Source organism: Herpailurus yagouaroundi, unplaced genomic scaffold (genome assembly GCF_014898765.1).
Source record: "Herpailurus yagouaroundi ecotype Mexico unplaced genomic scaffold, PumYag 193, whole genome shotgun sequence".
Lineage (NCBI taxonomy): Eukaryota > Metazoa > Chordata > Mammalia > Carnivora > Felidae > Herpailurus > Herpailurus yagouaroundi.
This window is the reverse complement of record NW_024412424.1, coordinates 7174342-7199493: the sequence shown is the minus strand read 5'-3', so window position 1 is coordinate 7199493 and position 25152 is coordinate 7174342. Positions and strand designations below refer to the sequence as shown.

The 25152-nt window shown below is 45.7% G+C and overlaps 3 protein-coding genes across 7 annotated transcripts in view; 2 read left to right on the top strand and 1 right to left on the bottom strand.

Moving 5' to 3' along the window:
• USP4 (ubiquitin specific peptidase 4) overlaps window positions 1–2578 on the top strand; it is a 48858-nt gene extending 46280 nt beyond the window's left edge. For 2 of the 3 annotated variants that reach the window (XM_040445352.1, XM_040445351.1), the window contains 2 exons: window positions 1366–1454; window positions 1813–2578. In XM_040445352.1, coding sequence (XP_040301286.1) covers window positions 1366–1454; window positions 1813–1974 — 251 coding nt within the window. In that variant the 3' untranslated portion in view covers window positions 1975–2578. Of the gene's footprint in view, window positions 1–1365; window positions 1455–1812 lie in introns of those variants that run through there. The other variant, XR_005781531.1, reaches the window with a different exon arrangement.
• Window positions 2579–2708: 130 nt separating this feature from the next.
• Window positions 2709–8586, top strand: CUNH3orf62 (chromosome unknown C3orf62 homolog). 2 transcript variants are annotated; one of them, XM_040445357.1, is made up of 4 exons: window positions 2709–3063; window positions 3428–3848; window positions 4772–4863; window positions 5995–8586. In XM_040445357.1, exons 2-4 carry the CDS (start codon window positions 3433–3435, stop codon window positions 6258–6260), a joined length of 774 nt encoding a protein of 257 aa, XP_040301291.1. In that variant the 5' UTR covers window positions 2709–3063; window positions 3428–3432; the 3' UTR covers window positions 6261–8586. The 2 variants fall into 2 exon arrangements, with proteins under 2 accessions (XP_040301291.1, XP_040301290.1); XM_040445356.1 differs by having other exon boundaries at window positions 2709–3848.
• A 6371-nt stretch (window positions 8587–14957) lies between these two features.
• The window catches only part of IHO1 (interactor of HORMAD1 1), a 35781-nt gene continuing 25586 nt past the window's right edge, over window positions 14958–25152 (bottom strand). For both annotated transcript variants that reach the window (XM_040445349.1, XM_040445350.1), the window contains exons 6-9: window positions 24994–25042; window positions 24716–24803; window positions 17428–17531; window positions 14958–16963 (exon numbers count right to left, since the gene is read on the bottom strand). In XM_040445349.1, coding sequence (XP_040301283.1) covers window positions 15824–16963; window positions 17428–17531; window positions 24716–24803; window positions 24994–25042 — 1381 coding nt within the window. In that variant the 3' untranslated portion in view covers window positions 14958–15823. The remainder of the gene's footprint in view (window positions 16964–17427; window positions 17532–24715; window positions 24804–24993; window positions 25043–25152) is intronic.

Genomic DNA, 25152 nt, shown 5'->3' with positions numbered 1-25152 from the left:
ATAAAATCAAGACAGGAAGTGTTGGCTGTGGTAAATGCTTAGATCACCGTGAGGCATTGTTATCCAGCCACCAACTTGGACTCAGATTGATCTTTCTCTGAAACTGTGAGTCATCTTGTCCACATCCCAGCTCTGCAAACCCAGTGTCCCTCACTGGGATTACCCCAGAGGCTCTAAGAGGCGGGAAGAGGCAGTAGTAGCCATCTCCCTGAACCAGGTTGGGGAGAGCGATTTTTACTTAAATCTTAAAAGTATCAGCTTCTTTTATGGGTCCCTTGGCTATGGTTTAACAGCCATCCTGAAGATTAATACTGGGTTTCTCTATTTTTTTGGATTAGTTTCCCCAAATTACAGGTTTAAAAAAAACTTTTTTTTTTTTTACATTTATTTATTTTTGAGAGACAAAGCATGAGGCGGAGAGGGGCAAAGAGAGAGGGAGACACAGAATCTAAAGCAGGCTCCAGGCTGTGAGCTGTCAGCAAAGGGCCCGACATGGGACTCAAACTCGTGAACCATGAGATCATGACCTGAGCCGAAGTCAGATGCTTAACTGACTGAGCCACCCAGGCACCCCTATTATTATTATTTTTTTTAATAAAAAATTGCTTAATGTTTTAATTTTGAGAGAGAGTACAAGTAGTGTGGGGAGGGGGCGGGGTGGAGGAGAGACAGACAGACAGACAGACAGAAGCAGGCTCCAGGCTCTGAGCTGTCCACACTCAGCCTGATGCGGGGCTTGAACCCATCATGACCTGAGCTGAAGTCAGAAGCTTAACCAACTGAGCCACCCAGATACCCTCCAAAATTACAGTTTAAAGCCTTGGTCCCTGATGACTCTGTTTTTACCCTTTCAGAGCCTTTTTGAAAAAGAATAGATTTCAAAAAAAGTAGTTGACTTTTGGTTGTTACCTATAAATTTAATTTCAGGGTCTTTGTTTTGTTTTATTCATTTTTTTAAAATACAATTTATTGTCAAGTTAGCTAACATACAGAGTATACAGTGTGCTCTCGGTTTCGGGGATAGATTCCCATGATTCATCACTTACATACAACACCCAGTGCTCATCCCAACAAGTGCCCTCCTTGATGCCCATCACCCATTTTCCCTCCCTACCCCCCCCCGACACACACCCCATCAACCCTCAGTTTGTTGTTTATATTTAAGAGTCTCTTACGGTTTGCCTCTCTCTGTTTGTAACTTATTTTTTCCTTCCCTTCCCCCATGGTCTTCTGTTAAGTTTCTTAAATTCCACATATGAGTGAGAATATTGTTTCATTTTTTTAGAGTTTTATTGTTCAGTGCAATAAACTAGCCAGATTAGTTCTCTGGTGATTGCTAGAGGTATTTTCTTGTTGATTTGGCAGACACTGCATACGCGAAGAACAAACTGAATGGGAAATGGTATTATTTTGATGATAGCAATGTGTCCCTGGCCTCCGAGGATCAGATAGTGGTGAGTAGGCTCTACTTGGTTCCTCATCTTACCTTTATGGGTAGAGTCTCCTGGGCTGGTTGGTTATTTGGTCATCCTGATGTGACAGTGGGAGCTGGGTGTGGTGGAGAAAGAATTGACTGCCATTCCTTCTGGGACGCTTCCTAAATGAGAAGCTGGACTCTTGTCTGGGTTTTATCATAGGGCACTGGCCTTTCCCCACTCTGGGCACAGTCACCTTCATGGTTGCCTCTGTGCATGGATGCATAGGGCACAATGGCAGATGCCTGAGAGTGGGTTTTGAACAGTGAGAGAAAAGCTGGGGAGAATGGGTGGTAATTCCAACCAGTGAATGAACTTTTCCCCTCTTGTGTTTTAGACAAAAGCAGCTTACGTGCTATTTTACCAACGTCGAGATGATGAATTTTATAAGACACCTTCACTCATCAGTTTTTCTGGATCCTCTGAGGGAGGGACGAGCCCAAGCAGCTCACAGCAGGGCATGGGGGACGATGAGGCTTGCAGCATGGACACCAACTGATGCTGTCTCCGTGACTCTGCCACCCCACAGCACCAGTGTAATCCCCCAGGAGAACAGCTTTGACACTCTGGAGACTTCTAGTCTAAAAACCAGATGAGGAAATTCCCTTTTATGAGCAGAAGAAAAAAAAAAAAAAAAAAAAGAAAAGACCCTGTTTGCTCAGAAGGGTTATGTCAAGAGGCTGAATTATTTTTCTTTTTATGCAGGTGGTGAGAAATTTCTTGTAAGACCTGTGGAGCTGCAAAGTAGGGGGTGGGGGTGCACAGTGGAGTAAGTCCTGTGAATTCCAAAGAATGGAGAGGAACAGTAATGGAGTATGGTGGCCGTGAAGACAGACATGCAGGAGGCTGCCCTGAGCTCCTGGATTTTCTTATTCTGGTGCTGATTACTGGTCACCCCAGCAGTCTGCCCGCAGTAAACCAAGCCTCAAGTTCACTTGATATTGTCCCCTTCTCCCTTGCTGTGCACTGAGATGGGTTTGTAATTCCCTCAAAATTAGCCACTGAAGCCCGTTTCTGTGTCCCTTTGAGCCATCTTGGAATTTCCATCTTTCTTCCCCCTAATGAAATGAAAAGAATTGGTGTTGGGGTCTCCTGCCCTGCAATCTCGTGTGGAACCTAGCAGTTCTGTTACGTCCCTCACCATCCTTGATGAATTGAGACCGTTGGATACGGTGTGGAGCTTTTATTAGATCTCACTTAAAAGAAGTCGGTTCACAAAACTGCTGGGTACGGTGGCCCATCCGGTTTCTCTCCATGTCAGCTGGAGAACAGGAACCTTTCCCTTCTTGCCAACTTTGGTAAGAAATGAGATCGCCCCTGCAGCGGCTTCTGGGCGGTCCTTCCCCCCGCCCCCCTCCACACCCCGCCCCCCAACCCCAGGCCATCCCGCCCGCAGTCCTCATTGGGCTCGCTGGGGGGAGGGAGGCGGGGATCCCGCTAGCTCGCTTCCCCTCTGGGCCCCATGGGTTTAAAGAACTAGGTGGTCGTCCCGGCATTCTTGTCTGACCTTTAACCTTAGAGCGGGAGCGCCGTTCTCGTGCACGCGCGGCGACCGTTGGCGGGGGTGGCGGTGTGGCGGCGTTGCTGGGTGAGGACGTGGCTTCGGACCTTCGCCCAAGGGCCGGCTGCGGGCTGCTGGCGAGGGCCGAGGGGGCCGCGGAGATGACTGGACGGGCGGCAGGGGCGGGCGGGCCGGGAGCCGGGGGAGGCGGGTCCGGGCGTCCCTGGGGCTCCCGAGAATCAAGGGCCACACCCGCCGCACGGGAGGAAGCCCCCCCCCCCGGCCCCCCACACCTGGAGTGTGGGTTACTGTGGCCTCTGCCCTGTGGCGTGGATCAAGCTCCAGGAGATGCGCCTTTCAGGGGTGGTTTGCAACTTCATCTGTAACGTTATACTCATGATGCTCTGTGCATTTACAATGTATTACATAATAAAGACGTGGTCGCTTTTAGGGGAAATGTCTGAAAAACTGAGAAGATGCAGAAAGGAGCTGACTGCAGCCATTGACCGAGCCTTTGAAGGTGTCAGTCATTCCCAGGAGTGCTCAGACCAGCAGAGGCTGGAGCAGGATACCGCGCCGCCGCTCTCCTTCCCCCTCCCTGTGCACCGGCTCCTCTGCAGGAGGCACCCGCTGGCAGCCTGCTCCTCCTCCCCTGCTCCTTTTGCTCCAGTCCCTCGTGCTTCTGAGACAGAGAGCCCTGCCTTTGCTCCAAACCATGCCCCAATGAATGCAAAGCCACATGCTTTATGCGCGAAAAGAAAACCTCTGACCAGTAAGGAAAACGTATTGATGCATTCCTCCATTTGGGCACCCGAAAGACAGTTTTGGAGAGCTGCGGGAGATGGGGAGAACTGGAGAAAAGACAGCCTAAGGTGATTCCAGTTTGCCAGTGTAAAAAGTTACAGTTAGGGGGATCGCATTTCTGAAAATGTCTGAAGTCCCCAAATCGAATTTGTAGCACTGCCTTTGCCTCCCCTCTAGGACCATCAGACTAGTCCTAGAAACTGCCTTGCAGGTCCCACAGGGATACTGAATGTTAGAGAACCTGATTTCTAAAATGCTTTATTTTTTATGCTGCAGAAACAATGTCCATACTAGGGACAGGCTGAATGGATACTTCCTGCCTTCATCCTTGTTTTTGCTCCCTTCACCCACACCCCACCCCACCCCACCGGTTTTTTAGGCCATCACTGGGTTAAGATGTCCCCTAGGCCTTTTTTTCTCCCTGGTAGTTTTAAAGTTTATTTAAGTAATCTCTACACCCAACGTGGGGTTTGAACTCACCACCCTGAGACCAAGAGTCACATGCTCTTCTGACTGAGCCAGTCGGGCACCCTTCTCCCTGGTAGGTTTAAACTGCCTGGTTTTAGGCACCTTGCTTTGGAGAAAGGATGACCATATGGGATGAAACTTCAGGGTCCTGCCATCTTGGCTTCCATGGAGGCAGAGAAAGAAGAAGCCATTTAGTTGATTCAATTCTACAAATGTTATATGGGCATTCATACTCATTAATGCACTATCTGTGATGCCTGTGAGTCATTAGGATGTTGTTATTAGTCAACTTCACTGATTTAGCAGTTTCCAGTTGTCCTGTATACACAGCACAAGAGCTGATTTAAAGTTGCCAGTGTATTTTTGTTTTTAAGATTATCTAACACTGAGTTCCCCACGATATTTTCTTGAAAGAGGCTCTAATCCTCCACCTTTTCTTCTTCTTCTTCTTCTTCTTCTTCTTCTTCTTCTTCTTCTTCTTCTTCTTCTTCTTCTTCTTCTTTTTCCTACCTGGGGGTTGCAGGAAAGATATGGAGAAAGATTTGAAGGTTGACTCAAACATGCCACTCAGCAATTCTAGCCAAGAGGTCACAAAGGATCTGCTTGATATGATCGGTGAGTACAGAGGGCAGGTCTGTCCTCTCCTCAGGATAGGTCCTCCTTGCAGGCTCCTGAGTCAGCAGGTGTCTTTAAAACAAAACAAAACAAAGCAAAAAACCACTGTCTTAGTTCTCATTCATCTACATGGTAGATTTGTTTTGCCAGGGCAGGCTCTATGCATAGAGCCCTCATGGAGCCGATAGCCTGATGGGTCATTTCATAAATGTCTGGTTACAGTGAAACCCTGGACATAAGGGACAGTGGCTCCCCAGGACTTGGTGGTTGAGCTTAGATCTGGAGACAAGGACATAGGCAAAGATGGGTCAGGGTGGAGTGGGTAGATAACATAAGATTAGAAGGAAAGATCTCCAAAGCTCCCCTGTAATTCCAGTACCCAAAGAAAGCTACTGTTAACATAGTGCTATACATCCGGTCAGAGGTTTTTTTCTACACACACATCTGTACATTGTGTGAACTGTGCATGACCTAATTTATTTATTTTGGTATGTTCTATTTTTAAATGACTGACACCGCACAGTGGACCAACAGCCCCTAATTAAGGCATGCATAGCCTTGGGGGCTGCCTGAAGCTCTTGTCTCTGGAAGGGTCTCCAGGTTGTGGGGATGAAAGGGAGGCCCGGTGGGAGGATACTCACTTTAGGCCACAGAGCAAGACCCCTGCCAGCCCACTATGTGAGAGGACAGAGTCTCCTCCAGTAGTCCCAGGAGGGCAGCTGAAGTCACCTGCCTCGGCTCACCATCTTTCACACCCTTGCCAGCCCCAGGAAGCATTTGGATTCCCCAAAAGACTCCCATTTTTTTCACACTATGTCTGGTCATGCCTGCAGGTCAGGGAGTTCCCTGAGATCCAAGACAAGCCTGTGCATCTCTGTGTCCTCCCACTTACACCTTCCTTGGGGACTGGCAGGTAGTTGGGCTTAATAAATGTGGAGCTGGGAGGGAGGGCATCAAGACCATCTAAAAATTAGGCACCTACTGTAGCAGCCTGCCCACCTCAGGGCGGGAATGCCAGGCTTGGCACAGTCCCTGAAGAGTGAGTGCCCATTTGTGGCTTTTAACTTGTGCCTGAAATGGCTTTGGGAGCCTCTCACTGGAATTGTAATGCTGGATGTTCTTATTTTTAAGACCATGCAAGCATCCGAGCTATTGAAGAACTGGCTGGGAAGCTAGAATTTGAAAATGCACTGAGCCGTGTGTGTGGCCGCTGCGGAGGCTCGCCCTTCAGGGAGGAGGTCTGGGCTCTGCTCTCCGATGAGAGCCCTCAGAAGGCCTCAGATGCAGAGCCTGGCAGCCTCAAGCAGGCTTTTGATGATCACAGTATCGTCGAGACTGTGCTGGACTTGGAAGAGGACTACAATTTGATGGCCTCTTTTAAATACCAAATTGAGTAAGGACGGCTTTGGTTCTTTCCAGCAGGAGGCTGTCTCTCAGGCAGTGATCAGTGTCACTGTGGGCCACTGTGGGCTGGCAGAATCTGGGTTACCACACCCTCTTTAACTTCTAGTTGTGTCCCTTTTTGATCTGAAAGCCCTTCTTTTTTTTTTTTTTTTTTTTTTTTCTGTTGCTTTGAAATGTTTCTTACTGTTGACTTGTTTTTCACTTTTCTTGACATCTCAAATGTGTCTTTGATTGATGTTGAATACATCCGGTACCCAAGGCGGGTATGGGTTGTGTGGGCCTCTGCTGTGTCTCCTGGTATTATTTTCCCATGGGCCCCTGAATAAGTAAGTACTGGGGCCACAACCAGGGTGAGCTTTGAGCATCCCCTGGGACCAGCCCTCAGGCCAGCACAGCCTACACAGACTTGTGGCCCCAGGCCCTCTGCCACCCTTGACACTTTCCACACAGGGCTGCCTGTTCTCTGCATGGGCTCCATTCTCTCCTTTTGTCTAGACCAACCTCTCATCAGTGCCCCCCAGCCCTGCCCCTGTTCAGCTTGAAGGCCTCTACAGGGACCTCATGGTTATGTTGGAGAGGCTGGTCCCCTCCCGACAGGACATTCCCATGAGGCCTCCCCACCACACTCTGCACATCAGACCCCTGGGCCCTCAGCCAAGGGCAATGGGATGAAAAGGTAAGCATAGGTCCTGCCCATGGGCCAATGCCCCACCTTCATGCATCCCACTCCAGGCTTGGAGACCCTGGAGGCCACAGAGAATCCCTGTAGCAATGACCCTGCTAGGGCAAGATGGGCAGGGAGTGAAGGAGGAGCCAGCCCACTGCTCCCCTGAGGTCAGCATAGCAGCAAAAGCCTAACAGGGCTGGCACTAGCCACACTCCTGGAAAGAAAGGACAAGGACATCATCAGAAACTATTTTAGCAGATGTCTTAAAATCATGATGTTCTTTTGGGACACATAAGCTATTGGGCAAGATTTGATGCCCAGAAACTGAGTCTCAGGGAAGTGCCTGCCTTCTGGGCTCATATGGGGAGGATGGGGATGAGGAGGCTGGCACAGGGGCTGTTGTAAGACCCAAAGCCCAAACAACCCAGAGAACCGGGAAGGAAGGCCCGTGGCCAAGGGCCCCCCTCTGACGGGCCATCTTTTAGGCTAGAGACCTCAGCATAGGGCAGGCTGCAGAGCTGGTGACACAGGTCTGGTGATTCCTGCGAGCTCTCAGGTGGAGACTGCATGCCCACCCCTTAGCAGAGCAAATGGCACCACTAGCCTCTGGCCATTTCATGAGATGGGCCTCCCCTGCCAAGGCAGCCACCACCACTGCCCCGTGGGGGGCAGAGGGCAGGACAAGGTTAACCAGAGGACATTCAGTCCCTGTAGGGAATGGCACCCTCAATAAGCACTCACCGCTTGTAGAGTTAGGGACCAGTTTCTTCTCCCTTAGCAAAAAGGACGGGAGCAAATGAAAATAATGCTCACAGTATCCTCAGCTGTACTGCTCAGGTGAAGAGCGGCTGTGTGCGTGGAGAGAGGTCTACTTGGGATCCAAAAAAGCCAGGGCTCAACACAGTGTAGTTCAGATATGAAGTGTTGATGTGGATTGTCTCCCATAGAGAAGGCGGAGCTTAATCCACTCTGTTTCCCATCACTACCCCTTGAGGCCAGGCTAGACTCAGTGAGTCCCTTCCAAGGAACAGAGCAGGGAAAAAGAAAAACAGATTTCTGTGCAGAAGCCTGACAGCACTTAAGCACGTGATGAAGGTGACACCACCAGTGACGTCATGTGGCTGACCCACCCCCACAGGGAGCAATGAGAAGGGTGCTCCACCTCTACCGTGTTCTTACCAAAGCCCCTCATCCCCAGTCTAATCATACACTAAATGTCAGACAAACCCAGATTGGGGGACGTTCTGCAGGATGCCTGGCCAGCACTCCAGATTGTCAAGGTCATGAAGAACAGGGAAAGACTTGAAACCTGTCACAGACCAGTGAAGACACTCTGACTACAACACAGTGTGGTATCCTGGATTACATCCTGGAACAGAAAGAAGACATTAATGGAAAAACTGGGGAAGTCTAAATAAAGGCTGGAGTTCATGTATTAGTTTCTTAGCTTTGACAAATATGCCTCAGTTATGTAAGGTGTTAACATTAGGGGAAACTGGGTGAAGGGTAGATAGAAACTGTCTTTGCAACTTTCCTGTAAATCTAAAGTTATTCCAAAACTTAAAATGTATTTATTTTTTGAAAGTGCAATTGATCCCAAGTTTGTACAAATGTGTGTATGAGCACAGCATATACAGGACATTGTTATGGAAGGCAAGGGGGTTTTGTCTTGTTTTTTCTTGTCCATATTTTCTAATTTTTCTGCAGTGGACATGTATGTCTTCTTAAGACCCCCAACTCCACCAGCCAGCTGAGGGTATCCCTCACCAGCTAACTGCCCAGAGCTGACCTTCACAGTTCCCAGCAACTGGAGCAGAAACTAGACCCACAGTGGGAGGACTTACAGAGCCTTGGCAGGAGAGTCGCCTGATCCCCGGTACCAGAAGCTCTAGGTCTCCATTCACGCTCCCCCGGGGTCTTTGTACAGGGAGTGGTTTCTGGGAATGGGGGCCTCGCCCCAACCTGAGAAGATTGCAGAGAGAGGACTTTCTGCCTGTGGAGGAGACTGTGGTCCTTGAGAACAAGGCTCAGCATGGGTGGGGGAGACCCAGCTCTCCATGCCCCCAGACAGATACACCACTGTTTTAGCTAAACCTTTCTGTAAAACTTCAAATTTGCCAGAGGGGTAATTCACCCTGAATCCTTGGATGAGCAGCTTTTCCTCACTGTAGGAACACAGCTTGTTCAGTTAAAGCAGGTGAGCCCTGAGCCTCTGGCTCTCCAGTCCCAGATTAGCAGGAGCAGCCATATGGTCATTTCCCTTGTGACATGGACTCCTGTCTCTGCATCCCTGGCTTCCTGAGTGTCCTAAGGAGACCCTCCTGCCTTTGTCATCTGCTTTACTGGGCAGATGTGTGCTTATCTGCACACAGCAGGGGTTTGGGGAATGGGTCTCTAGAGACTTAGCTAGAAGGGGAAAAGGAGTCTAGAATATTTCCTTGGGTTTGCAGGGGGCTGGGACCAACAACTTCTTGAGACAATGATAGTCCTATTTGAGAAACTAAAAATGTTTTACGTCATTTGGTTCTCTCCCCCGCAGCTCATCTTGGCAAACTAAACAATCACTGAATTGTTTCCGTGGAAACACCAAACTGGGCTTTGGATTAGCAGAATCAAAATAGAAACAAGGCAACCTCAAGAATAAATAGGAGCTTTGGAACCTACTAGTTGCAAACTGCAAATTCAAGCCACAGCACAAGGCACGTGAGAAGCTGGGCCCATCCAGCCCTGTAAGAGGTTTTCAGGTCCCCTGGCTGCATCCCACCAGTGTCCATACCGAAGCCACTAGAAACCAGCTCTATATGCAGCTCTATTTGTAACTTTGTAAGGCAGGAGCTGGTTCACAGAAGCTACTAGGACCTGCGGGAGGGCAGGCAGGGCAGGCTGAGGAAGAAGGGGTAAGAGAAAGGAGAGAGATGAGCCAATGGCCGAGTGAAGGTCAGCAGGGAGCAGAGAACCACAGCTGAGGCCTGAGAGCAGAGCAACAATTATTTCAAAAGGACAATTCAAGGGCTGGAATTGTTGACCCTGCCCTCAGCCTCATCCAGACTCCCATGTTCTCCACATTACTGGGCATGGCTGTCTAGCCACATGGGTCTAGGTCAGAGTCTGAAATCTTGCCAGGTTGAGTTCTGAGAGAACTTCCAGTTAGTATGCCTCTCCCTCTCTTGAGTTCCAGCCAGCTCAGTCAGGCACTGGGGCCTGCCTTCTCATTTCCGGGTCTCCAGGTCCCCCTCCCCCTGCCTCCTGCTCCCTTCACTCGGGGAATAGGGGAGCCGAGCCACCTCCTGGCCCACCTGCCCTGGCTCCTTGGACCCTCCACTTCTAATCCCAGGAGAGAACGCAAGGGGACCAGGAGACCAGGCAGAAGGCAACAAAACCTGGGGCCCTGTGTCTCTCACCTGTGTATCCAGAAATGTGCTGATAGGACAGCGACACCATCCTCCCACCAGAGAAGTTGTGAGCTGTCAGTGATCAAAGAAATTGAGGAAGAGGATTTGCAAAAGAGGCCTAATTCAGGCCAATCTTCCTCTTATTGAATGGCTCAGCTGGGGGCTCACCTGGTACCAGGATGCTACCTCCTCTAACTAAAGCACAGGGCATTTAATATGGCAGTAGCCAGTGAATAGCGCATGCGAACCAGGGAGGCCACTGCACCTGACCGTAGATAACAATTGACAAGACTTTCATCCCAAGACTATCTGAAGCTCTGGCAATTTGCTTTCTCCCTGGAGTATGTGGGAGAATGTTAATATTTTATGTTCCGTTAAAATATTTATAGAGTGGACAAAGTTTTACTTAGGAAATCTACCTGACAATGGATCCTAGCCCTAGTGGGGAAGGACTTTCTGTGCTTGGCCAACTGGAGGATGCCTGATTTGATGAGTTTTGGCCTAAGGCCTAGCATGAAAATTTTTTCAAAATTGCTCATTCGTTGTAGGAAGCAACTGTTTGGAAGGCAGAAAGCCTGTTGTTTTCTGGGCATTTCGGGTGGAGAGAGGTTGCTGGTACCTGGCCTGGGAGAGAAGAGAGCATATTGCAGGAGACCCCTCATCAGGAGACCTCTGGAGCTTCTGAGACAAAACACAAAAAAGGAAAGTTGCAAAGGAATGCTAGAGAGACCTGACTTTGGGACAGGCTGCAAAGAGCTCTTCAAATGTTAAGCAAGCAATCCCTGCCCTCACTATTTGTCAAGTGTCTACTAAGGTCAGACACTCTCCTGGATGCTGAAGATATAACTGGGATGAGGCAGATGCCGATCTTGCTTCTGGGATTTCTATTCCGCCCACCAAGGCAGGCAAATCAAGTATGCACATCAATATGCCATTTCAGATGGAGCTGTAGGAGAAAATTAAAACAGGGTAAGGGAATGGGCAGTGAGTAGGGTGAGCTCCTACAGAAGAGGTCAGGAAAAGGTCTGTCTGTAGGTGACATTTTTTTTAAGTTTATTTATTTTGAGAGAGAATCCCAAGCAGGCTCTGCACTGATGTGGGGCTCAAACTCACAAACCATGAGATCATGACCTGAGCCGAAATCAAGAGTTGAGCACTTGACTGAGCCCCCCAGACACCTCTCTGTAGGGGACATTTAAATTGATACTTGAGGGGTGCCTGGGTGGCTCAGACGGTTAAGCGTCTCTTGATTTCAGCTCAGGTCATGATCTCATGGTTGGTGACTTTGAGCCCTGCATTGGGCTCTGTGCTGATGGCTTGGAGCCTGCTTGGGATTTTGTCTCCTTCTCTCTGTCCTTCGCCTGCTGTTCTCTCTCTGAAAATTTATTGATTGATACTTGAATGTCAAGACAATTGGGTGCTGTGGTTGGCTTTATTTCCATCCTCAGATGTAGCTGGAGTGATTATCAGAGGGAGGAGCCCCTAGGTGGCTATCTGGGCCCTAGGTCCATAGACCTCCCACTATAGCTGCCCCTGTGTAGCCACATCTCTATCAGCATCCAAAGAGCAAAACATCGTGTGCTCTGGGGATGTGCCTGGGCTATGTCACGCTCACCAATTCTGGCAGGAACACAGTAGTTAAAAAAAAAAAAAAAAAAAAAAAAAAAAAAGCCTTAGGAATAAAATAAGAAACAGAATATCCTTTCCTGATGATTACCAGAGACAGGCAGTGCAATTTTAATTAACCCAGCCTTGTTGGGAGATAAATTTACTGCTCATTCTACAAAAACACCCAGCTCATGGAACACTGAGTCACTCTGATCTTTGACTTCATAACACAAAATGAAATACTTCTGAAGAAATACAGGATTTCATAACTCACAGCAGAATCAAAAGAACAGAAGGTCCTGCTTTGGCATTTCTTTCTTTCTTTCTTTCTTTCTTTCTTTTAATGTTTATTTTTTGAGAGAGAGAGAGAGACAGAGTGTGAGTGGGGGAGGGGCAGAGAGAGAGAGGGAGACACAGAATCCGAAGCAGGCTCCAGGCTCTGTGCTGAGAGCACAGAGCCTGATGCGGGGCTTGAACTCACAAGCTGTGAGATCATGACCTGAGCCAAAGTCAGCCGCTTAACTGAGCCACCCAGGCGCCCCCTGCTTTGGCATTTCAAAATTGGACAGACCCTTCAATGAGAAGGCCGTAGTCATAAACATTAATGGAATTCTAACAGGATCTCAACTTTGAGTTAAAATGACCAAACTTTTCAGCTTAGAGTAATAAAAGATTTCCAGATACAAACCCCTCTGGTCTACAAGCCTCATGCTAACCGCTCAACAGCCACCTGTAGTCAGTTTGAGACGGGTTGGAAGGAGCCCATTGCATGGCTGGACCCTTTCCTCCCATGTATAAGCAGAGAAAACTAGTATGGAAGGCAGTAGAGACTGGCAGAGGGCAGGGTGAACAGGCATGCAGCGAGGCTCACGGGGGAGAAAAGGCCAGGGCAGTCGTAGGCAGAGTCCAAGTCTGTACTTCCTGGGCCTTGGAAAGGGCTGCTGTCATTGCCTGAGGATCCCAGCCACAGGTCATAGGAGGCCCTTGGTCTGGAAACGGGAATAAGAGCAGCTTAGGTTGCCAAAGGTGTTGCGGGCAAATTAAACTCAAACTTTTGTGGGATACGTTCCCTTGAAAATAAAGAATGAAAATAAAAATCAAGAACCACTGCTTTCTATAATGGTCCACTCAGAGGTCCCAGTGTCATTTACTGCATTGCCTTGAAAATGGGCAAATTCTGGAAGCCAATCCATCCAGTGAGGAGTTTTACTTTCTTTTTTTTTTTTTTTTTTATTTATATATGAAATTTATTGTCAAATTGGTTTCCATACAACACCCAGTGCTCATCCCAAAAGGTGCCCTCCTCAATACCCATCACCCACCCTCTCCTCCCTCCCACCCCCCATCAACCCTCAGTTTGCTCTCAGTTCTCAACAGTCTCTTATGCTTTGGCTCTCTCCCACTCTAACCTCTTTTTTTTTTTTTTCCTTCCCCTCCCCCATGGGTTCCTGTTAAGTTTCTCAGGATCCACATAAGAGTGAAACCATATGGTATCTGTCTTTCTCTGTATGGCTTATTTCACTTAGCATCACACTCTCCAGTTCCATCCACGTTGCTACAAAAGGCCATATTTCATTTTTTCTCATTGCCACGTAGTATTCCATAGTGTATATAAACCACAATTTCTTTATCCATTCATCAGTTGATGGACATTTAGGCTCTTTCCATAATTTGGCTATTGTTGAGAGTGCTGCTATGAACATTGGGGTACAAGTGCCCCTATGCATCAGTACTCCTGTGTCCCTTGGATAAATTCCTAGCAGTGCTATTGCTGGGTCATAGGGTAGGTCTATTTTTAATTTTCTGAGGAACCTCCACACTGCTTTCCAGAGCGGCTGCACCAATTTGCATTCCCACCAACAGTGCAAGAGGGTTCCCGTTTCTCCACATCCTCTCCAGCATCTATAGTCTCCTGATTTGTTCATTTTGGCCACTCTGACTGGCGTGAGGTGATATCTGAGTGTGGTTTTGATTTGTATTTCCCTGATAAGGAGCGACGCTGAACATCTTTTCATGTGCCTGTTGGCCATCCGGATGTCTTCTTTAGAGAAGTGTCTATTCATGTTTTCTGCCCATTTCTTCACTGGGTTATTTGCTTTTTGGGTGTGGAGTTTGGTGAGCTCTTTATAGATTTTGGAGACTAGCCCTTTGTCCGATATGTCATTTGCAAAGATCTTTTCCCATTCCGTTGGTTGCCTTTTCGTTTTGTTGGTTGTTTCCTTTGCTGTGCAGAAGCTTTTTATCTTCATAAGGTCCCAGTAATTCACTTTTGCTTTTAATTCCCTTGCCTTTGGGGATGTGTCGAGTAAGAGATTGCTACGGCTGAGGTCAGAGAGGTCTTTTCCTGCTTTCTCCTCTAGGGTTTTGATGGTTTCCTGTCTCACATTCAGGTCCTTTATCCATTTTGAGTTTATTTTTGTGAATGGTGTGAGAAAGTGGTCTAGTTTCAACCTTCTGCATGTTGCTGTCCAGTTCTCCCAGCACCATTTGTTAAAGAGACTGTCTTTTTTCCATTGGATGTTCTTTCCTGCTTTGTCAAAGATGAGTTGGCCATACGTTTGTGGGTCTAGTTCTGGGGTTTCTATTCTATTCCATTGGTCTATGTGTCTGTTTTTGTGCCAGAGTTTTACTTTCAAACAATAAAGGAAAAGAAAAAGGAAACTAGTCTGAATAGGGTGGTGTTTATTCAAAATCATTTGGGCGAAGTCTATGGAATAAAAAGATGGTATATGTCTTATCCATTTTATTTTCTTTTTAAAAAATGTTCATTTTTGAGAGAGAAAGAGAGGGTGGGAGAGAACGAGTCAGGGAGGGGCAGAAAGGGGAACTGGGGAACAGAGAATCTGAAGCTGGATCTGGGCTCAGTACTGACAGCAGAGAGCCTGATGTGGGGCTCAAACTTACGAACTGTGAGATCATGATCTGAGCCAAAGTCGGAAGCTCAACCGATTGGGCCACCCAGGCACCCTATTTGATTTTCTTAAGTTGTTGGGAGATCAGTTCAATAAACATAATGAAAAAAATATGCTTTTAAAAATTTTTATTTTTTGTTATAAAACAAATATACATATATGTATAACAAAAATTCAAAACTTCTGCAAGATATGAATAGACAGCCAAAGTCTCACATAAGCCTATTGCTCTCTGGAAATAATACAGGGCCCTTAGATGCTCTCATTAGCTTGAAGGGTGGTTGCAAACAGCATAGGAAAAACAGCCAGGAAGAAAAATGGGATTGTGTGGCTTGTACACAGTGGTGCTCTGGGAATTTATTGGGTGCCCGTCACCTCTTTTCATTGGCAGCTTAACATTCTCTGTTTCTCTGTTCACAAGAAGACAGTGTGTCCTGTAATATGTCCACTGATCAAAACATGCAAGTGCTCTGACAGTAAAACTGGATAAAAATAATTTTAAAAATCCCGAGGCCTGGATAGGTATTGGTCAGGTGTAGGAAATACCGTGAAGACCAAAAATGTTTGGGAGTCTTGCTGCCACAGCAACAGTTCTGTGAGAGCCCTTCTGCCACTCAGTATTCCACATGGAGGCCAGTCCTCCTTTCACCAAAATCAGCACCCTCCTGCTGATGCCCTACACCCAGGCTGCTGCTCCAGCTCATCACTGTCGTCTCCATGTGCTTCACTCCAATAAATAAGGATGCAATTATCCCTTATGCTTGTCATGGGCAGCACCTGGTACCCAGAACACCAGAGCTACTCCCCTGCCCTGCACCTGTCCTACACTGACCACCACCCCCCCAGCAGGCCCTCTGAGCCTGAGGGCTCCAATCAGGCTTCAGGGACTTTCTGCTGTTAGTCAGCCCCAGTGTTCTAGAATTTGTCTTTCCAGCTGAGACCAATAAACTATCAGCTGAAGTCAGATTGTGGGCTGGTCAAAAGCCATCATCACTGCTGTCAAAACCCAGATCATATAGCATATTCTTCCCTGGATCCTTGCACAGAGGAGACTCTGAACTTCCAAGGTTGAGGTCACTGAACCAGCTCATCTGGTGGTCCCCCAGGGAACTTTTAGAAAGCAGGCTGTTGTCTTTGGAAGAATGCCCACTGAGCTGCAAGATGTTCTCCTGTGCTGCCCTCACTGTCTTACTGGGCATGACTGTTGCTCTCAGAACAGGGATGACTGGTTTTGTGGGAGTCCTGGAGCCCCACAGATGCAGGGACTGAGCAAAGGGTTCCTGCTGCTCCAGGGGGAGCCTTTGTGGGCCAGAAACTGGAAGCTGAGGATATTTAGAATTGAAAGCACAGGTTTTGCTAGGGGTTTGTTCTTGCTTCCTGGTTAGGAGCCTGCTTCTGCGGGCTTTCCTGGGCTGCTGCTTCTTGCCTTTCCCCCCTCTTTCCATAGTTCTGCCTTTCTGTGCAGTCACCAGCCTTTGTTCACAAGGGGCACACGAAAGCACACCTTCGGCTTGACATTTTTGGCAAGTGTTCTTAATGCTGGATTCAAAGTCCAGGGGTATAAACCTTGAGGCTCCTTGGGAAACCCAGCTCCAGTCACAAGGAACTTTGTGGCCTGGGGAACCAGAGCCATGATTCTCAGGGCTGGTTTTATTAAGAGTCCAATTCTGGCAGTTGGTCTGCACTGCCTTGTCCTTTACTCGCCTGCTTCTTTTGCCGGTTCCAGCAGCCATCAGCACAGCCTCTCCTTGGAAAGCATCACTTTTTGCTCCCTCAGTATAGATAGCAAACTCCCCAGGCTGCAGGGAGCCCATACTAAGATTCCAGACAGCAGGGATGGCCTGAGTCTGCCACATATCTGGTTCCTCAGAGGCATATCTGTCCTGCCTGGTGAAACTGAAGCTCTGGGCCAGAGGTAGTGAGGTCTGGGAAGTGCTGTCTTTCACATGCCCAGGTACCCGAGGGACTGAAATCAATCTCTTCAGCTCTGCTAGGACGCTGGCCACATTCAGCTGGCCTAGCTGCTCACACAGCTGCTGGAAGTCCTTACTCTGCTGGGCAACTAAAACTTCAAGGTGCTTCAGGTCGGACTTCATTTCTATAAATTCTGCTTGTCTCTAGGGAAAGACAGCGAGAAAGAAAAGAGTTATGGACACTGCAACTCTGAATGCACAGTGAAATGCGCAAACCAACCAAAGGATGTGTTGGCAGAACCACAGCTTGTCTTTTGCTGGGTGCTTTACAGAGGAAGCATGGTAACACTCTGGAGTAGGGCCCCTGGGCCCCACATCATGCCGGAGAACCTTTGAGGAGGAAGTTGGCCTCTACCTTGGTCCATTACACGAAGTCCTGTCTGGCTTCTGTTCTTGGCTGAAAAAAATTGCAACTTTAAAGGTGTCTCTCTGGGACTTAGTGACAAAGCCAAAAACATACTTGAGGTTTGAAATCATTGTTGCACTATATGCTAATTTGGATGTAAATTTAAAAAAATAAAAAATAAAACAGGTTCATAAAAAAATAATTAAATTTTTTTTTTAAAAAAACAACATACTTGAGGAAAGAGGTTGGGATCCACACTTACAGCTTCAAATCTCTTCCGTATCTCGAGGATAACCTGCTCCATGTTGCCTTTGTCATGCACAGTTCCCAACAGCAGATCACTCTGGGCCTGCACAGTCTCTTGCACTAAATACAGAAAAATGACAATTACCTCACGAAGACTATGGCATGCCTCACCCTTCCCGGACCACAGTGTGGAGAGGGAGGAGCTAGAATCTGGCATGGGGCACCTGAGCCTGCTCTGCTAGTGCCCAGAACTCTACCCAGATCAGCCTTGGTGAGGAGAGAAAGCAGAGTAGGGCAGTTCCTCCACTGTCTCTTCTTCCCTCTCTCCCTGAGAACATCCTGGCCAAGGCAGACTCAATCTCAGCACCTCCTGGGGACCCTGAAACCTGCTGCCTAGATGATGGCACCAACCTTCTCCTTGGCCCACCTTCTTGGTCCCATCATCAGAGTATTCTCTCAAGAATGTAGATATGATCATGCATCCTCTGAAACCCTTGCTGAAACTTTCAATGGCACCACACTGGCCACTGGATGAAGTCCAAATCTTTAAATTGGCCATCAAGACCCAAGCTCACTTCTTCTTACCTTCTCTATCCACCTCCACATCTATGAGCTCTGTTTCCTAAGCAATCTCCCTCTCACCACTGGCCTTGTGCATGCCGTTCCCTTGGCTTGGAATCTATCCTTGCTTCTACCCAGGTCAACTTTACCCATTCCCCTCAGCCACCACCTCAGTGCAACTCATTCCCATTCTTCCTTTTCTCAGGAGTCCCCTCCTTGAAAAACAGCATTTCCTGGCTGGCTTGGGGGCTCCTTCTCTCTGCTGCTGGCACCATGTGTGTGCTCTACCATCACTTATCACCCTCCACTTATGTATCCCCTCTTTACACTTGGGCTGTAATGAACTTGGTGACCTGAGTGCTAACCACTCAGGACTGATACTGATTCTTCTCTCTGGCATAGAGAGATTTGAAACACACACACACACACACACACACACACAGTCTTAATAACACATTGTGTTGCAATCAATTATTGTCATCCTCTTCTAAATGGCAGTTTATGTGAAGATGCTCTTAAATTTATTCAACAAATACTTGATGAGTATCTACTATATGCTATAAACTATTGTAAGTTCACATACATCTTAAATGCATAGCAAGTATAATTTACAAATAATCTGGAATAATACACCAGATATTCCTTTTATATTCTTATATATATAAAGAGTGTTTCAAGATTCTTTATTTACTTTTGAGATAGAGAGAGACAGAGCATGAGCAGGGGAGGGATAGAGAGAGAGGGCGACACAGAATCCAAAGCAGGCTCCAGGCTCTGAGCTGTCAGCACAGAGCCCGACGCGGGGCTCGAACTCACAGAGTGTGAGATCATGACCTGAGCCGAAGGTGGACGCTCAACCGACTGAGCCACCCAGGCGCCCCAAGAGTGTTTCAAGATTCTTGACAAAATGTTTTATTTTAGACGGGTGAAAAACAATTTGGTAACAAGAGAGTACTTAACTCTTCACAATAAATGTAAGGAAAACCAAAGTAACATCTGGTGCTTGAAAAGACAGGATAATAAACTCAAATTAGATCTTACTTGAAAACTTCCCTCACTCTGATAGGTGCTTTGTTAGTTCCCCATGTTTTAATTATTCTGTCTTTTGTCTTCTCTTATCAGCCAAAGGCAGGAATTTACCACATGGTATCTCATAAAGTTTAAGTGATTTACTTAAGAGTTTCTCTTTAAAATAAAACATAATTACCTTCTTAAAAGGAGTCTTACATTTCAGATTTTTTAAAAATGTGTATTTATTTTTGAGAGAGAGAGAGAGAGAGCACGCATGAGCAGGGGAAGGGCAGAGACAGAGAGAGAGGATCCAAAGCGGGCTCTGCACTGACAGCAGAGAGCCTGATGCAGGGCTCAAACCCACAAACCATGAGATCATAACTTGAGCCAAAGTTGGACACTTAACCAACTGAGCCACCCAGGCATGTGTTCAGTTTCTCTCTCTCTCTCAAAAATAAACATTTTAAAAAATTTTTTAAAAAGCATATCAAGGGAAAACATGAGGCTCAAGAAATGTCCATTAAAGGATATTGTGTGGGGGGGTACCCAGATAACATAAAGAATCAAGAAGAAGAATAGCATCAAACATCTCAATAACAAAACTAAAACTAGAAGACAATGGAGCCATGCCTTAGAGATTTTAACGGCAAAGAATTTCTCACTTAGGATTCTAGACCCATGTGGAGATAGAAGAGATTTTCAAACATGCAATGTATAAAAAAAGTTATCTCCCATATACTTTCTCAGAAAGCTACTAGAAGATGTGTATCACCAAATACAAGTGTAAGCCAAAGTCCAGGAAACAAAGGGATCCAAGACTGGGGATGAAAAAATAATTTGATCCTCAAAATGATGGTGAAGAGAAGTCCTAAGACTGGGACCTCAGGAGTAATCTGCCCAGTCTAGAGCTGGAAGACTGAGCTCCAGCCAGGATGTCTCTAATGAGAAAATGAAACAATTCCTGATGTGTTTGAACACATTGATTGGAGATTTACAGTTTTATCTGAAACTTATTATCAGATACTGTGCTAGGAACATGGAAACAGTCTTGAACAAAACTATCTACTCCATACATGAATTCTGCAATTTTGAAAAGGAGAAAATGACAATAAACAAATAAACATGAACATAAATAAGTGAAAAACTGTAATAAATGCTATGATAGGGATTGTAATAAAAATAAGAGGGGGGGGCATCTACTTCAGATAAGATCATCAGAGATGGAGATATTTAAGGTGAAACCAGAAGGATTAAATGGAGCTTGTCCTGCAAAGATTAGGGGAAGGTTGTTCAGACAGAGAAAACAGCAAGTGCAAAGTTCTGAGGCAAGAAAGAGCCTGTTATGACAGAAATAGACAAGCCAGTGTAGTCTTGCAAAGTAACAGTAAGAAATGGTAAATTTATTGTGTATTTTACCACAAGAAAAAAAGTAAGAAATTTTTAGAAAGCAAATGTTCTACTATTTCTCAATACAAAGTTAAATTCTCTATGTCAACCAATTAGAAAAAGGCTGTTTACTTATGTTTCAAGTACTGGATTCCTGTTCCTAAACTCAATCAGTCAAATATTCTTTCAGACATCCTTGCAGATATTTGTAGTAGGAAGCAAATGTAATTATCCTATCCTAGATAAATTCCTAAATAGCAATGTTTCCTAGCAACAGTAAACATCACCAACCACAAAAGCAGAGAATGAGGAAGGTAAGCAAAGTGTTCAATTCCAGATTCAGTACTCATAAAGCATCTATCTGTGGTCCCGTTCTTTCCTTGTCCTCTAAGAAACCTATGTTTGGGATCCTCTCTTTCACAGGATTTTTTGTATTGAGCTCATTACTTCCGAAGTCTATATATATATATATATATTTTTTTTTTTCTTTTACAAAGTTAATTTGGGGCGCCTGGGTTGCTCAGTCAGTTAAACATCCAACTCTTGATTTCAGCTCAGGTAATGATCTCAGGGTTCGTGAATTTGAGCCTTGCATCGGGTTCTGTGTGGACAGTGTGGAGCCTACTTGGGATTTTCTCTCTCCCTCTCTCTTTGTTCCTCCCCTGCTCCCTCGCTCTCTCAAAATAAATAAACTTTTTTAAAAAATTGCTTTTTTTTTTTAAAGTTTATTTAAGGGGCACCTGGGTGGCACTTGACTATTTATTTATTTTTAAAGCACCTGACTCTCAATTTTGGCTTAGGTCATGATCTCATAGTTTGTGGGATCAAGTTCCACGTTGGGCTCCCTGCTGACAGCATGGAGCCTGCTTGGAATTCTCTCTCTCCCTCTCTCTCTCTGCCCCCCCCCCCACTTGCTCACACACACACACTCTCTCAAAATAAACATTAAAAAAAATTGTTTAGGAAAATAACTTAGTGGTCCCTGAGTGGCTCAGTTGGTTAAGCATCCAACTTCAACTTAGGTCACGATCTCATGGTTCCTGAGTTCGAACCCGCATCAGGCTCTCCACTATCATCAAAGAGCCCGTTTTGGATCCTCTGTCCCCCTCTCTCTCTCTGCCCCTCCCTTGCTCATACTCTCTCTCTCTCTCTAAAAATAAACATTAAAAAAAACCCTCAAACCTGTAACAGTATAAAAAGGCATACAATGAAAAATGACCCATTCTCTTCCATGCAGACCTTGGTTCCACTTCCTAGATTTTAACATTATGAGCACTTTCTGGGATTTTGCATGGATACATTGATACATGTGTATATCCATATATAGATTACAGATTGTGTTCGTGTGTGTATATGTGTGTGTATGAGTGGTTCTTTAGAAGGGGACTCATTTCATTTCTGCTTTGGCTGTAAACATCAGATATTTTTAGCTTTTTTTATAACAATGCCATTTAAAATCCAGTTCCATATTCTGGATAATAACTGTTTTCTTAGAAAATGACTTTTTTATTCATTTCTATTTTAGTGTTCTGACAAGGGCTCTACTGACATCAGATGAGATTCTGATGCTTTTGCACTGATGGCCAGTAGTTTTCCTTTTACACACTCCATAGTTTTGCTTTCCCTGCTGTGCCAGTGAAAGCCTGATGAAAGTCTGGGAGCCTCCATCTATAAGAAGAGATTCCTCAGTCTCTCATTTTTGGGGGGGGCTACCCTTCCCAATTTTCACTGACTGGTCACACTCCTCCACAAGATGTGTCCTGGAGTAAACTATGTACACACGAGCAGTACCTTACTGTTATTATTTAACAATGAATAGATATTTCCATTTCAACATAGTTCACAAAGATAGACCTCATTCTTCTTAATGATTATATGTGCTTTGCTTAAGAAGACACTGCTGCACTCCAAAATTATAAAAATGTTGCCCATGCTTTCTTATAGTTGTTTTTTTTTTTTTTTTAATTTGAGAGAGAGAGAGCGTGCATGTGCTTGAGGTGGGGAGAAGGGCAGAGGGAGAGAGAACCATAAGCAGACTCCATGCTCAGCACAGAGGCCGACACAGGTGTCTATCCCACAACCCTGGGATCATGACCTGAGCCGAAAACAAGAGTTGGACACTCAACCAACTGAGCCACCCAGGAGCTCCTCTTATAGCTCTTTTTATGACTTAATAATTACACTTAATATATTGGTTCATATGGAATTTATTTTTATGTAGAGTTATCTATTTTCCAAAAGAGACATTTTCTGATTTTCAGTACAGCCCCTCATTTTTATTTTCCTAATGATCGTATTTTTCAATAGAACCGATACCCATTAGATTGTACTGCTCTCGGGGCGTCTGGGTGGCGCAGTCGGTTAAGCGTCCGACTTCAGCCAGGTCACGATCTCGCGGTCCCTGAGTTCGAGCCCCGCGTCAGGCTCTGGGCTGATGGCTCAGAGCCTGGAGCCTGTTTCCGATTCTGTGTCTTCCTCTCTCTCTGCCCCTCCCCTGTTCATGCTCTGTCTCTCTCTGTCCCAAAAATAAATAAACGTTGAAAAAAAATTAAAAAAAAAAAAAAGATTGTACTGCTCTCTACTAAGGCTAACTAAACCTAAACTAAAGTAGGATGTGAATGGCCTTGGCAATTCATTCTATTACTCTGGTTCTTGGTCCTCAGCTAAAGAACAAGAGGAGTTAGATTAGATGCCTTTGAGTGATCCTTCTGGTTGAACAGGCAGACTGTGACTAGGGAAAGATTTCATGACCTCATTCTGTGAAGGCGCCAATTACATAATAGCACAAGAGAGTACTTTCACACAACATCTTTTCTCTTTCCCTTTCCCTTACAAGCCACAGTCAGTGCATACTGAGGGCTGCAGAATGTATTGACTGGCAAATTCAGGGCTTCAGGTCAGCTGGACTGGGGCAGACCAGATGATGATAGAGGATTTGTCTGGTTCCTCTTTCAATGACTAACTTCCTGATCCTCATCACTACCTACCAAGAAAGGGAATGACTCTGGACAGACTACTTGTGCTCATTTTCAAGAATGATCTGGCTTTCTAATTAATATGATGCTACACTGTCTGTTACTGTTTTCCCTATCAATGTGGCTCCTTCTCCTAAATCTTACCCTCTAAAAAGGAACCATCAGGGGTGAAGGATTGGGACCCCTATGCCTACTATAAGCCAGACCCAGTTCTAGTCCTCACTCTGCCTTGACCTTGTATTGGGATTTAAGCACTTCCATTTCCCGTATTGGACTAAGAATGTCACATTTTTGCTGCAACCCTCCTTTTGCATTTCACCTAGTTTTAAATGTAGAAAGTGAGAAGAGTACTCTCCTTGGACACTTCCAAATGAGTTATTCTATCATGTTACACAAAGGAAGCATTCCTGATTTGCTTCTGCTCTTTGTCTTGTTACTTCTTGTGAGGATAATAGTCCCAGGCTTCCAGAACTGATTTCCAAACAGATGCACAGTTGCCCTGTGTGGGGGATACCCAGGTTGGAAGCCAGCAGACAGTACAGTGCTTTTTTTACAGACAGATGGAGATTAATTTCTAAGCCACACAAAGGCATTAATTTTTGTAAATCATGAGCAATCCATCCCAAAGCATTTAAATAAGTTGACTTCAATTTGTTTAAAATAAAAAATAAACACACAGAGAAATGCAAACAAGTGCAGATGCAGTCATCATCTTGCCATTTAGCTGAGAAGCTGTTGGTTCTACAGAGGTGTCCACCTAAGGAGAGCTGTGTTATGGCTCTCTTCTGTTTAGTAAGAGCCAGGACCAGGTTTTATCTAAACATAAATCACTACTTGGCAGAGCATGGGACTTTACAAACCACTAACTATAACTGAAATGGAGAAAGATGCTGTGATTCACTACGGAATAGCTCTCACTGAAACCAAGACAGAAAGAAGAAGAGGCGGTGACTGGAGTATTTCTAACTCCAAAGTGAGCAGAGTCTTTATTTCTAAGTCCTAAGGGAACAATATCTTTACAGACAGCATAACCAGCAATTCATTTGGGACTCAGGGATGCTGCTGATTCACTTCAGGCAGTGAGATGAGAAATCTGGCAGAGCTAGCCTACCCAGAGGCAGTGGGGTTACTGGGTGGAGGATTAGTAGTTCACAGAGGGCATCTAAGGACCAGGAACATCCTCATACATAGGGGTTCCTACTATCCAGTTCAGCGTGCTCCACATCTCTTCAAGACTAACCTTATGTACCCATCCTCTCATCTGAAATACTGTGAAACCTCACCACTGGCAGAAACATGGCTAGGGTCAGAAAGTTCAGTTCTCTGCTCACTAGTGCCCTCTGCTGATAACCTCAAACACGAGATACTCACATGTCTTGGCCACAGTCTCCAAACAATCTAAAATAGATTGACTTCTTGAACTGAGATGTTCCTCAGACTTTTCCACAGATGCCTGCAACTAAGAAACCCGAAATTAAGAAAAAATTCAGACTGTTGCCTTATTTTACTAACTTGGAGAATTGTCATTTAATGATAAAAAAAAGAGTTAAAATCTTGCTATTCTATTTGAATTAAGGTCAATGGAATGTAATTATTAAACTTCTTAAAACGTAAAATGTTCTAATTTCTTGACATGTAGCTATACTTACCTTGTGAATGCTTTCTCTGATATGGGAAATGAAGTTGTATAGAGTCTCACTAGAATGAGCAAGAAAAAAAAGAAAATGAATCTTTGTGAAATACTGAAAATGTACCAGAATCAATTCCATGAACATGGCAGGCTGTAAAACAGTGCTTAGTTAGAGCTG